A 15,161-nucleotide genomic window follows, 5' to 3' on the forward strand; every position below is an offset into this window, starting at 1 on the left:
GCACAAGCATTGGTTATTTAAATACCACAAATACCTGTGAAACATAAAAAAGCTCTTCACAGTCACAAAAACAGACAAGAAAATCAGAACCTATTTCTCATTGCAGTTTAGAAGATGGCATTATCGTTCAGAACGATCTCCCTCTTTGTACTCTCCACAGAAGATAAGAAAATGAAATGAACACGGACTTTTTTCTGTAAAAGGCAAGCTGCTTCTTAAAGGGCAAGACGGTAAATACACTGGACTCTGGGGGCCACAAAATCCCTGGTACAACTATTCCATGCCTAGCATGACTGCAGCCACAGACAACACATAAATGAACGGGCGGGGCTACATGCCAATAAAACTTTATTGACAAAAAATAATGGGCCAGGCTTAACCCTCAGGCCACAGTTTGCCACCTCTCCATCTAGAAAACGATTTCCTTTCTTCCTTTTTTATGCTGTCTTCAGCTCATGCTTCGCTTCAATGGCGCATTTATAGAAAACGATGCTATGCTAGATCGCGAACATCGAGAATTTGAGAGAGGGAGGTTCTGAAGAACATCATCATGGCACAGATCATCTTTTCCCGAACTAACCAGTGCACAGAGAAGGTCGACAGCCTCCAACACAAGTTCCTGGTGTCCAATTCGTGTGACCCCCAGCTCCTCAAGATCCTGATGGGAAATCTGCAGCAGCTGCTCTCCATTTATCTTCTCCCGTTCAAACTTGTGGACATACTGTTGCAGGCAATCATCTAACCCTACCAAAAAAAGCAGAAGTCCATTATTATCATTTTGTTACCTTTACTCAAAACACTGCTCACATTTAAATCAACCTCAGGAATCTCCAATTATGTTCCAACTATTTGATTGTCTATACAATGTACACCCCACCTGATGGACACTTTTCAGATGTGTCATCATCTTGTCATCTCAAACAGATCTGCAATGTGCAGCTTAAGATATTCAAATGGATTTAGCACAATTTTATGGTGGTTACCTTCCCATTCCCTTTTAACTAAAAGAATAAACACTAAACCCTTGCCGACTTGGAAATGTTGGTTATGTACACGAGACATATGTTTGTTTGCGAGGCAGGGAGGGTACACCAGCCCTGTCGCAGCCCATGTGATCCCAGTGGCCTTGCCAATGAAGATGCTTTGCCATGGGTGCTGGCCAAAATATTCTACCCGCCCGCCAGTAATAGGTTCAAGGATGACCAAACAGAACCAATCAGAATTTTCTCTGATATTTAACGTATGGACATAGTAAGACAGAGGTTCTTCCTTTCCAATTGGAAGTCATAAGGATACAACTTTGGGGATGCTGGCAGTCATTTTTCTCACCAGTTTTCTGAAAAAAATCCATTTGAGGGAAAGAAAATGCTCCCATAATATCCTATATGCTCCTGGATCTAATCCTGCTTAAGGATATTTCGAGTCCTACAATTTTTCACTTAAATAGAAATAAATTCCCTTTCCAGCTTAAGCTTGTTTGTGTTGGGTTTCTGTCCCTTGCAACTGAAAAAGTTCTGATGAATACAGAATCCAAAGAAGATGATACCAGCAGTGTTACCAGAGAAAGTCAATGGTCAATGGGTTCGCTCATGGGACTTTCTCCAGGTCAAATACTACTGCCGACACTGTTGTATTTTAATGCTCTTATACAACGATTAAAATAGGTAAAATAGGTAAGCTTAACAGAAAACTTGGGTATCTTTATGCCCATATAGAGAACTCTCTGATCAACTTGTTTCAATGGTTTTACTGGAATAAAATTTTACACTGCATCAATTGGTCTATTCAAACCTAATAATAACAGCCACCTTAGTATTTTCAACAATGAGGCTTATAAAAATTTAATCCCAACACAGAGGATGAAAATTCAATTTAGCTAGCATAAAGTAGGTGGAAGGCACGCAGCTGTCCTCTGCCACCCTCAAACACACACACACACACACACACACACACACACACACACACACACACACTCTCTTCATTGAGCCCTCACCAAAGCTCTGCCATGTGGGTTCTCTGGACTAGGAAACTCAGCACTTAGGGCAATACTAACATCTGTGGATCTTAAAAGGTGATGTCTTAGGCTAAATGATACCTCGGCCCCACAAACTTTCATCATTTGCCTCCTGAGAAGACATAAAAAGAACAATGTCCTTATAACTATTGGGGACCCCATCAAATACAGGAAGAAGAGGTAAGAAAAAATCATTTTAAGGTGATCTGCTAGAACCCACCCAACTTCCCTCAAGTGACATCTATCTCGCCGAGAGGCTCCATCACAGAGCAGGCAAGATTAGAGACACTGACATAAACCCAGCTCCACTTAGACGGCCACGAGCCACAAGTGGCCATCAGGGCACGTGAGTCAGACAGGCACTGGAGACTACCCAAGACAGCAGGTATGGAGACCGATCCCCCTACCCAGGGGGCAGGGGTTACATTTCAGAGCCCCGCCACCCAGGGTCGTCTACAGAGGGACGACATCTATCTACAATAAGCAATAGTGACAAGTGCCAAGAGCCAAGAAAAGCCCCTGATAGCTCTCTTCCCAATTTATAGATGCCTAAGTTAGGGCACACGGGGGCTACACAACCAGTCCACAGCCACACAGCTAGTAAGATGCCTAGAGAAGGATTTTTACAGCCATCTCCTTCAGCTTGCTATAAGAAGAGAAGGCCTCGAATTCAAATCAAGGCCTGTTTGACACAAGCTCTCCTCTTTCACATTCTACCTGGGAAACATGGGATTGTAAAAATTCCTCCTCAAGCATCTTCCTAAATAAGCAATAAGGTCTAATTACAAACACTTATTATGAGAGAATCACAAAACCTTAGAAGTACTTAGAAGGCACTGTCATTGAATCCAAACAACTGGGAAAGTACAAACAAAAAAAGTCTTCATTACTATGAATTTCACCCCAAATCCCTTAGCCGGTTCTAACCCAGATCACAAGCAATATCCTGCAATCTTCTATTAGGATGTCCTCTTCCCTTGACTATTTTTAAGCTTTAAAAGGAATTTTTGTTTTAATTGTCGTAAAAGTTTAGGACAACCGTGTTATACACTTAAACTTTGCTATGGCCGAATTGTGTCTCCCCAAAATTGTATGTTGAAGTCCTAACCCCTAGTGCTCAGAAAGTGACTGTATTTGGAGATAAAGCTCTAAAGATGTGATTAAGTTAAAATGAGATCATCAGGATGGGCCCTAATCCAAGATGACTGGTGTCCTTATAAGAAGAGGAGACACACAGAGAGGCGAGACCGCGTGAAGACACAGGGAGAGGAAAGCTATTTACAAGCCCAGGAGAGAGGCCACAAAAGAAACCAGCCTTCCCAGCAGCAGGATCTCAGACTTCCAGCCTCTGGAGCTGGGAGGAAATAAACTCTGTACTCATGACCCCAGTCCGTGGTGCTTTTTTATGGCAGTCCCATTAAACCAACACAAATGTAACAGCATTTCAGTTCCTCTTCATCCACATGTCATAAACTCTTTCTCAAACAAAATAAACAAGGACCAGGGACCAGCAGAACTGAAATTCATGTTTACTGTGCCAAGCAAGCTCATTGCGCAAAGTAAAGCATAAAACAGAGATTCCTATTAGGTTTCATGTGCAGAATAAATCAGTCCATTAAAATATAAGGGAAGAACCATGCACCGTGGATTTCGTTAAATGTCATCCCTGAGTAATAAGTAGAAGTAAAGATGAGGCCAGATTCCTCTTTTAATTAACTGAAGACTTTCACTGAGGGAACAGGATTTCAGAAGTAGCTTGAGAGCAAGAGAAAATATTTTGGACACAGGGAAAGTTGAGGGGGAGGTACAATGAGGGTTCTCGATAGGATGACGGTTGTAAATATATGAACAGAGATTGAGAATTTGAAGAATACAGAAAAACATTTCCCTGAAAGGGGTGGGGCAGAATGTCCTTGAGGATTCCAAGGGACTATAAATGACCTAACCTCAAACAATCAAAAGATCCCTGACATGCAGGAGATTATCAAGTAGTAATGCCATGTTGCTATCTACCTACAAACAGCATCTACAATGGCATAAAGACTTCCTCCCAAGGGACACGTATGTTGAATATGCTAGGTTTTATATAACAGTGCCCCCAGTTTTATTACTCCAATATGTTATGACCTATTATTCACATCCCACTGATCAGAATACAGTTAAACATTTGTCAACCAGCTAAATTAAACTATCATGCAGTCCCACAAAGGACGGGAAAATCCCCAATTTCAAGTACACTGGTCTAATCATTTTAGAATTTGCAATACACACTTTGACCTATTTGTCACATGTACCTATCTGCCAGATCCTTGCTTCGAGGAACTTACAGAACGTCTAGCAGAACCAAGAGAAACACATCATTAAATAAAATTAAACACATTCCATTTACACAAATTAAACACATAATTCCATGTGAAGAATCAGGGAGCTCCCGAAGACTGCAAACCACAGGGAGGGAGGCCCAGACTCCTTCCACTGTCCCCAAATCTGTCAGTGAACACTCTTAAACTTTCAAAGAAATCCCAAATGGGAGAAGGAAAAAGAGCAACCTCTCACCCCAGAGGTAGAAGGAGACAAGGTAGTGGCGAAGGGCCTGGGCACCAGTACTAGTCCCACTTCCTGCTTCCTGGAGCAAGCGACTTAGCTCCCCGGTTTGTAAGACAGGGATAACAGCACTACCCACTGCACAGATCCGTAAGGAAACTGACCTGTTAGTTATTCGTAATGGGCTGAGAACACTATGAAGCACATGGTAATGACTCTAATGTGATTTATTCAGCTCCTCCGTTTCCTAACGGTTCGGAATAAAAGTTGCCAGGGAGACCAAATGCTTAGGTAGCCTCTCCTCGGGAACACAGTAAATGAGAGATTATTATTGTCCTCCCCAGGAGGTGTTCCCAAGCATGGGAGTCTGCCATCATCATCCATTCCACCCAAAAATGTGTTCTGACTGATACCGGAATAGAAGCACCAGGAAAGCGGAGGCTTCCCTTTGCTCGTTGTTTATCCCCCAGTATCTGGAACACTGCTGGTGCTTAATAATATTTGTGAAGTGAATAAATGAAGGCATGAAGAAAGACAAGGAACTTCACAAAAATATTAATGTCACACCAATGTCCAAGCCACCTGATTTTACTTTCCTATGCAAGAGAGTAACTAGAGAGAAGGAAACCACGGTCTGTGATCGCATCTACAGGTACGTGCTTCAAGTCCCAATGCTGCAAGATTAAAGAAGGTCATTTCTACGTTAAGGAGAGGATCATACACAAAACAAAACCCGAAAGTAAAATCCCAGTCTTTGACAAGATACTTGTCCCATATTAAAAATTATTCTTTATTAATTAATCTCTATAATATGTGGGAAGGCTTATGCCCATGAAGATGAAGAAGTTACAGTAAATGCCCCACTACAGAAAATGTAGAGATATTTTCTTCTTCTTTCCTGTAGGAGACTAAAATTAGGTCACTGACTAGATCACCCTCTGATCTGCAGGTGAGGCCCACTGGAAGGACCTCCCAATGGCTATGCTTTTGGCCTATATGCTCAAGGCAGCAAAAACTATAATTCTACAAATACAATGAGCCCAGAGTGGTCTTACAGCATTTTACACCTAGTACTTCTGATCCCTGAAGGATGTTTTAACCAGAGGGTTTTGTTTTGTTTGATTCAGAAATTGGTTTAGCTAAAGCTTATGAACTCGTGTCTTATTCAGGACTTTTAAGGGCCACAAGTGACAGATGACGCAAATAGAATCAGGGATACTGTGTTCTTCAACCAGGGGAATCAATTACAGATCACACAAACTCAATTTAATTCAACACAATTTATGGAGCAACTACCATGTGCAAGGCCTTCCACTACGAAGGAGATGGGACGGAAACAAGACTCGGGTCATACGTTTAGACCTAACCACGATATTCTTGGAATTCCCAACACTTTTAAAGACGTTAAACAGTAAAGACCTGACATCAAAGCTCTTCTGCCTTCCCAACTGGCTGACACCCCTGACCCACTATGTTATACTATCTCCCAAACATGGTCTTTTGCTAAGGATAAAAAAAAAAAAAAAAAAAAAATCAGGTTTCAAACCAAAGCTCAGTATGGTTTGGTTTCTATGTGGGCATAATATGATTAATGGAGCAAAACTAATTTCAGAGCATGGTGTACTGGCAGGACCTCCAAGTGCCCTTTTTATGAAATGAGCCATCCAACTATATCCCTTTGGAAAGACTTTCTTTTGTCACCCTTGTTTTGTTGAAGTCTCTAGGCCTTAATTTTAAAACTAGACGATAAAACTGGTTTAAATATAGCAATCAGAGTTTCAGCAATAACACCATGTTTGAGACACAGGGGTGTGTAATTTTGAAGGATTGAGGAATTCTTTTTGCCTGGTTGGACAGGCCCTTGACTGACCTTTCCTAAAGAGTCAAAACTACAACACTGTCTCCAGGTAACAGGGAGGAGAGACGGGGCCCAAGGGTCACCTCTCAGGGCAGCCTGAGACAGTAGGGCACACACCAAGCTGTGCTGCTGCCTTTGCACCTGCTGAGGCCTCTGACTGAAGCAGTTCTCTCAGGTTTAGAAGGACCCAACTTGGGTACCCGGGTGGCTCAGTCGGTTAAATGTCTGCCCTCAGTTCAGGTCATGATCCCAGAGTCCCAGGATTGAGCTGGGCTCCCTGCTCAGCAGGGAGTTTGCTTCTCTCTTTGCCCCTCCCCCTGCTCATATTCTCTCTCTCTCTCAAATAAATAAGTAAAATATTAAGAAGAAGAAGAAGAAGAAGAAGAAGAAGAAGAAGAAGAAGAAGAAGAAGAACCCAATTTCCTCACAACCCTATCCTCTTTGTCCCATCAGCCTATCCTGTATCCACTCGGAGGGAAGAAACTGCAGCCACGCCCCCCCCCCTTCTTTGGCTCGGGATGCACTGTCCTGCCTCACTGATCTAAGAGGACAAAGAGTAGCATGGAAAGCAATGAAGATAATACAAGTACAGCAAATTATCAAAAACGGTAGAATTGATATTTCTAAGCAATGATGATCAGATCTAACGAGAATCACTTGAAATGTGTTGTCACATCCCCCATTAATGAAGAGTCATACCCTACATATATATTTGCTTTGTGATTTTTTTAAAAAAATGTTTTAATCTTTAGCTTTTCCCTTGGAAATGTCTATTTCTTATGTTAGGTTTTACAGTATCCCTGCCCTAGGTCCACTCCACCCCGTGTTATTGTCATAGCTAAACCCTCTTGCCTAGGTTTCTATGATAATCTAGAAACTGGTTGCCATGGTCAGTTCCCCTCTTTCTCTTAATTCATCATCCACAATTCCGTGTCAGCAAAACCACCCTACCTTTACAGATCCAAGTCCATGAGCTCAGCCCTGGAGGGCCTGTCCTCTTCCAAACTTCCCTGTACTGCCACTTTCCTAAGACATTCATCCTTCTGGTGAGAATGTAGAAAATGTCCACTTTGCTGAGTTTCTCCAAAAGGAACAAAAGCGTAACTTCCAGGTTAGCAAATACAGCTGACGGGCCAAATTCGGCCCACTGCCAGGTTTTGTAAGTCAAGTTTTATAGGAACACAGCCACATTCTTTGGCATACCTACTGCCTCCGGCTGCTTTCACGCTACAGTGACAGAACTGAGTGCTGTGACAGGGACCGAACAGCCCACGAGGCCTAAAATATTTACTATCTGGCCCTCTACCAGCCCTGGTATAACTAACAGCAGTGATGAGTACAAAGCAATGATCAGTCTGCCAAGTGGAAAAACAGACGAGACCAGGATTTACGTGAATCTGTTTTTTTTTCTTTTTATATTTTTGAAAGAACCATTTTATATAATTACACTGAATTAAAAAGCAGAGAAAATGTTACCTCTCCTCCCCCACAAAAATCCTAAACATGTTTTAGGACACCCCTCACAACTTTCTATCCACTTTATTATTTCCTTTTGGTCAGTTCTTTTTTTTTTTTTTTTTTTTTTTTTGAGGCATGATAAAATCCACCAATTTTCAACCTGACAATGAGTTCTTTTTGACAAATACATACAGTCAGGTAACCACACCACAATCGTAATATAAACATTTCTATCACCCCAAAAAAGTTCCCTTTGCTGGTCAGTTCCCTCCCCACAGCCCCTGGCAGTCACTGATCTGCTCTCCATCAAAAGGAACAGATTTCTTATTCTGGAGTTTACTCCATGGCCTGTGTTACTCTGGTTAAACCACTTTGACTCCCAGTTCTTGGGCTCCTCACGCACGGATGAGCTGGCTTGGATTAGAATTGACCCCCATGCACACCACTACTCACAGCTCTGATTTTCTCAGTCTTCCTGCCACACTTCAGGTTAAACGTAATTTGAAGAAAGGGACCACAACACACTGTCTTGAAAACTGTGGATCAGAGGACCCCTCGGTTCCTTCCAGATCTAAGGTGTATGTTCCTATAACATGTCTGAGCTAGCATGAGTTACCTTCACTTAACGACAGCCAAGTATGAAGAAGGGAAATAAACTGCCCAGAAACTTAAATCTCAAACTCCTCAGAGCTAAAAAATAATTAGCAAGTGAATGAACTTGGTCTTAGGGAACACTCTATCAGGGTTTCTGCCCTGATTAGAGTGCGAGCATATGAAGCCATCTCTAAGGCCTCTCCTGCCTTCAAAGCACAAGCTGTATGAAATCCAAACACACGGAAAGATCCAGCAAAGGCAGCCCTGGAAGCCCAATTAAGAACCAACCAAGTTCCTTCACTGTATCTATGGAATGGAGCAAATGCTTTTGAGGAGGAGGGACTGGACATTTTTTAGGGCATCAAGCTGAGAGCACAGTAATGCTGAAGACAAGGTAAAAGCTTGTGCTCTTAACCATTTGGGAAAAGCTGGTCCACACATCACTGAAGAGCTACCCACTGTGTAGCAACAAATCCCGGCTTCAATTTCTTACAAGAAGCATCAACAGGGAGAGCACAGGGCAGTCAGTATTTTGTTTCTAAAGCAAACTCTGCTTTCTTGCTAGGAACTCATGTCTTCTAAGACTTCTGTCACTCCCAAGACATCAGAAAACGTAACCAAGAAACAACCGCTCTTTGGGTTTCACTACTGAAGCAGACGATCCGTTACCGAAAAAAACTTAGAAATAGCAAATCTATCCATGCCAGGATAATTTAAGGAAGTAAAAATAGAAAGACTACCTTAGTTCAAGGATTCAAGTTACCCAAAAAACAGTCAGTCAAATGGCCTGCCCTCGTTTGAGGTTTCTACCCTGGTAAGTAATGCCTTCCAGCTGGCAATTTTCACCAGGAAACACTGCGTCAAAGTTGTAGGCCTTGCAATCTGACCCTGTCCCCTCCCACCCCTCCAAGAGATCCAGCACAACACTGTGGAAGGGACCCATCCTGCAGTCCCTTGAGCGTCCTGTGCCTAGCCATGAAGGGAGAGTGCCCAGAGTGGGGACAGGGGAGATGAAAGTAGTATTGTCAGGAATCATCTCTTTCAGGAGATACTTATCCTGATCGAAATCACTAGAAAAGAACTAACAAATGCAAATTCTAATGCAAATCAGAATCAACCAAAGAACCGATGGTCTAAAAAGATGATCAGAATTCAGAATATAACGGCAGCCCTAACTGCTCAGCTCTGAGTCCCCCTTCCTTGCCTGCAGCCCTCAAAAAAGTATCATGAGCATGAAAGGTAACACTGAGGGCAGGGACTTCTATGTCTGACGGTGTCTACATGTGTCTGTGTATACCCACTTATACAAATGTATCCTACAAGATGTTCAACACAAGATGCAAAACAATTTTTCGGACTCTAAAAACAAAAACAAAGTTGTGGGGACGAACATAAAGGATTCCACAATGCTCTGGGGGAAAAAAAATACGTACTTTCCAAGGTTGGCTGGTGTAATTCAGTAACCAAACCAGTGTATCCAATTCTGCAATACTTGGACCAAAGTCGGGGGCAGGAGGAGCAAGATGTGCAAGAGGAGAAAAGAACATACTTCTCTCAGGATAAGTGGTGCTTTCCCCCTCCTCTAACAACCTGTTTTGCCAAAACTCTAAATTAGATTTGCTCTAAAACCAAACACTGGCTACAGCTCTTGTCACTGGCATGCTTCTGCTGAACGAAGAGAAGAATGAACTAGTTCCCCGCACGCAGCAAGCCTAAGTTTACAGCACTGGGGATCAACTCAGCAGGTGGGCCAGACAGTGGTCATGCCAGCAAGCTGGAAGCCGGCCTTCAGCTCTGCCCATTGCCTGGGTGTCCATACTGCCCAGGGAAAAGCACCCTGGTGCGGAGGGGCACACACAACACATCTGTCACTTCCGTCCCAGCTGGGACCGTCAGGATTACCTGCGGAAAACTGCCACTCGTCTAGCTCTCTAGCAACACTGCCATCATCGCTTCCAAGGGCACAGTCCCAACAGCTGGGCTGCATGTTAAATGAAGCCTCTGGGTTAAGAGGAGGCTGCAGGGTTTAGAGAGCACCTGTATGCACAATATCTCATTGCTCCGTGCAATGACCCTAGGGAAGATGCTGGCCAGCTTATAATTACCTCCACTCCACTGATGAGGAAACCAAAATGAGAGAGTGGTTCCCCAGGACATTGTGCCAGTAAAAGGGCAGGATTAAGGCAGAACCCAGAACACAACCTGGCACCCAAATCCTTATAGGGTCTGAGGTGGTCAAAGAAAAAATGAAAGGATGGAAAAGTGACTTAATTAAATACATTAATTCACACACTATGTTCCAGGTACCATGCTGAGCACCACAGAAATGCTATAACATATGACTAATGTTCAAGTAATTGAAGATTAAAGGATTGTAAGCAAAGCAAAGAAAGGGCTATTATTAAGTCTATTTTACAGGCCAGGATCAGCAGCATGACAGAGTAATTAAGGAGTAGGGCCTCTGGGGCCAGACTGCTTGGATTCAGCTCTGCCTCTTCCCAGCTGTGTGACCTTGGGCAAGTTACTTAACCTCTGTGCCTCAGTTTTTTAATATACAAAATGGAGAGGATAGCAGTACCTACCTTGTGGGGTTATCTGGGTGATTAAACATGTTAAATATTCTTAAAGCACTTTCAAATATAATGCTAGGCACACAGTAAGTGCTATTTAAGTGTTTGTGAAAATAAAAACTTTAAGTTTTTTTTTTTAAAGACAAGAAACTGGGGCTCAGGGAGCTTTTAAGGAACTGAACTGAAGTCACACAACCAATAAGAAGCAGGGTCGGGATTAAACCATTGGCGAACACTGTGAAGAGGAGCACAGGAGCCCATGTAGGACCCGGAGAGCTGGAGGTCCTGTGGCAAGAAGCTGACGTCATCAGCAGCCGACGCTTTTTTGTGGGGCAGCAGGAGATGGGGGCAGTGGACATGCTCTGATACAAGGAGGGTAGAAAAAAGCCAAAAACAGCTGCTAATTTTGGGACAGCTGCCTGGGGCAATGGCACTGGTTATAAGGTATCGTCAGTCTTTTCTGATTTTTTTTCAAAAATTTTTAGAAGATTTTATTTATTTTCTTGAGACAGTATGTGTGTAAGTGAGAGAGAGAGAGAGCACGAGCAGTGGGGAGGGGTAGAAGAAGAGGGAGAAACAGACTCCCCTGCTGAGCAGGGAGCCTGAAGTGGGACTCAAACCAGGGACTCCAGGATCATGACCTGAGCCAAGGCGGATGCTTAACCAACTGAGCCACCCAGGCGCCCCCTCTCTGATTTTTTAAGTGTCAGCTTTACTGAGATATAAGGCACGTACCATACAATCGGCCTACTGCATTCACAAGTCACTGAGTTTGGGTATATTCAGAGTCGTGCAACGTAACCACAACTGATCTTAGTACCGTTCAAACCCCGCCCCCCCAGCAAAAGAAACCTATTTCACACCCCCACACCCACCACTAGGCAACCATTGATCTATTTTCTAAGTCTGTGGATTTGCCTGGCTGTTTCTCATAATGGATTCTAGACATTTCCCCTAAATTGAATCCTACAATAAATGTTTTTTTGTGATTGGCCTCTTTCATGTAATATGATGTTGTCAAGGTTCAGTAAAGCCTTCTCAGCACAGTTTAAATGCCACTCCCTTGCTCCAAGCCCTACTGGCTTCCCACTGCACTTGGGAAAAATCCAAGCCAGTGAGGTCCAGTCTGGTCTGTCAGCCTCCAAGTTCATCTCGTGCCACACACTCCCCCAACTATCATGCCGGACACTGGTTTTACCTACTTTGTCCAGACCTCAAGCTCCTTTCTACCTCAAAGCATGTTCCTTCTCCCTAAAATGATCTTGCCTCCTCATCCCTCAGCCTCAGCTTCACATAGCACATCGTGGGGGGCCCCAGCTGATCTGGGTCTATAAAGTAGCCCAACCATCCTTGTTCCTCCCTGTGGCTCCTGTTGGCTTCCTTCACGGGACTTAGCAAATCTGTGAGTTTTCACTCGCTTGCCCTCATGTGCCTCTCTCCCTCTTTGAAACACAGGGCCGGGACCAGGCCTGTCTAAACTACTCAGCGTGGCACCGCACATGCTTCCTGGCAAGAAAAAGGCACTCAAATACTGGTTGGATGGAAGAGATGAAAAGAAGGAAAATCCTGGTTGAGGATGAAGACCACAGCTTAGGGGTGTAAACACAACCTCACTGTGTTCTTCTTAGCGAACCTGTCCGACCCTCCCCTCCGGGATCCTGGTCTTGCATTAACCCCCTGTGACAAGAGCTGTGGACTGTCACAATGGGAAAATAGAAATAGAAGGTCCCAGCCCTTGCAGCTTACAGTGTGACAAGGGAGGAATCTTTTAGGTGCTTCCACACAAAATTCCCACAAATTTGCCACGATTATGGCTTGACAGAATGTCAGCTCTGGGGCCCCGCGTGATGAAAGGAAAGCTTTCTCCTCATTCTCCAGAAAAGTTGTGTGGCGCCAACACAAAATGCCCATGTCCTATGCTACTTGAGCGATGTGAGTTTCACAGACCCTTTTATTTTATGAAGTCACCTTTGTATCATGCAGGGGGCAGAGCGTGTAGGCCTGTGGCTCTGATCTGACCAGCTATGTGACCTCGAGCCGACCGCTTCACCCATTCAGCAACATGCAAAGGCAGGAGCTGAAAGGTTGATCCCATGGTCCCAGCAGCACTGTGTTGTTTCCAAGGATTCTATGACCTCAGGACACTACCTCCCTCTTCCCATCTTTGAATCAATAAGACACCAGCATCCTCCAACCCCCTGTTGACAGAGAGGACAGAGGCTCAAATATCATAGCCAGCTCCCATCAACAGAACACGGAATTAGCACTATTTGTATACAGTTACTGACATGAAGCAGTAGTACTTTTGAGGTTAATATAAGATCACATAAGCCCAGAAAATGGAGAATTAAACAAAAAAGCAGGTCCTGTGCTGGCTCAGCTAGGATTGACTGGAGATGCGGTGCCACTGGCCCCCTGGAACCCTTCCTCGTTGTGAAGCAGGGACAGCAGTGCCCACGCCACTCCTCCTCTCACAGAAGGTGAGAGACCTGACCTAAAGAGCTCTCGGAGCTATACAAAAGAAAAAAAAAAATTTTCCTACTACGTGGAAACATTCATACGGACATATGGTACAAATCATAAATTTTAAAAGTACGCTAAAGAAAGTCAAAGGCCTAAATGAGCCATGAAGCCTAAGCTACCAGCCTCCTCTCGAGAGAAGCATCCTAGTATAGGAGCGAATTCGGGAAAAATCTCAGAGGTCTGTGTTTGCTCTGGAGACCTGCAAAATTGATGGCTTCAAACAAATTCTCAAGTCTTTAATGTGAAATACAACACGACTGACATCTTACCAAATAGTATGGATAACAAGAAACCAAGTTTTCTATGATAGAAAATTAAGAAAAATAGAATTGGGAAAAACATACAAAATTATACCTATAAAATAGCAAACGATTAAAAGTCACTATAGATCTAAAAACTTTCATCCTCCTCCTGTCCCATGAGTGTGTACCATAGCCTCCCACTTCAAAGATGAAGAGCCAGGACCCAGAGAAGGGAAGTGACCTACCCAAGGCCACACAGAGCCAGGGCTCACACCCTGGGGGCTGGTGCCAGGGTCTCTGCTCTTCAACCCACATACTGCCTCTCCGTGCTCCAATGCAGAATGTTCACCCACAGTCCTTTATCTGATCTGAGGAAAATATAGTTTTGTGTAGCAGCAAAGTGTACAAGTCCTTTCAGCTTAGTTTACAGTCTGTGATGACCATCGGACATTGTAATGACCATGTAAATACAAATGGCCCTCCCACCTAGATAGGTCAGATGAGAAGATTAACAGCTCCTGCAGACGGTCGTTGCTAATACCCTGACAGTGTAACTCGTGTCCCAATTTTCCCGGTACCACTCTAAAAGACAGGTGAGGCAGACTCTATTTGTTTTCGAAGAAATCGAGATAGAATTCTTTTCTAGTTCTTTCACTTTTGAACGCAGCCCCAGAAACAGGCCCATTAGGTCAGTGGTGACCATAAGAGAGTAGTGATACACCAATAAAACTGTCTCCCTTTAAAGGATTAAATATCAGGGTACCTGGGGGGGGGGCTCAGTCAGTAAAGTGTCCCGCTCTTGGTTTCAGCTAAGGCCACGATCTCAAGGTCGTGAGATAGAGCCCCACGTCGGGCTCCATGCTCAGCGTGAAGTCTGTTTGAGAGTCTCTCTCTCTCTCCCTCTCCCTCTGCCCTCGCCCCACCCCTGCCGCTCCTGTGCACACGTGAGCACGCTCTCTCTCCCCCCCCTCAAAAATAAACACATGAGTCAAAAATTAAATATCTGTGGAAGTCACAAACTCGCTCCCTGTATTTCCCAAAGTTACTTTTCAAAAACTTTAATGTAGAAAAAGGTAAGTTTTCTCTTTCTGCGACCAAATAAAAACATGGGCCATGAGGCCACTTGAGGTCGTCTGTAGACGTTAGCATCCCAGGAAGAAACAAAGGCAGAGACAGACAATACCACACAGAACAGAAAATGCAGCTGTCAGTACAGGTCAACACCTACCTGTGTATCCTGAAGGCTACAGAAAAAGAAAAGAAAAAGGAAAAAAAAAAAAAAACAACAACAACGACAACAACAAACCCAACTCTGTCTGCAGTGTGCTCCCTAAGTGGAGACCAGACCAGCTCACTGG

At 43.8% G+C, this 15,161-nt stretch overlaps 1 protein-coding gene across 1 annotated transcript in view; it reads right to left on the bottom strand.

Annotated features, from left to right (window-relative positions):
- CNKSR3 (CNKSR family member 3) overlaps positions 1-15,161 on the bottom strand; it is a 93,758-nt gene that overhangs the window by 41,200 nt on the left and 37,397 nt on the right. The window contains exon 2 of the mRNA XM_045805386.2: positions 581-744. Coding sequence (XP_045661342.1) covers positions 581-744 — 164 coding nt within the window. The remainder of the gene's footprint in view (positions 1-580; positions 745-15,161) is intronic.

Source organism: Ursus americanus, chromosome 11, assembly GCF_024610735.1.
Source record: "Ursus americanus isolate L20-20 chromosome 11, mUrsAme1.1.p, whole genome shotgun sequence".
Classification (NCBI taxonomy): domain Eukaryota; kingdom Metazoa; phylum Chordata; class Mammalia; order Carnivora; family Ursidae; genus Ursus; species Ursus americanus.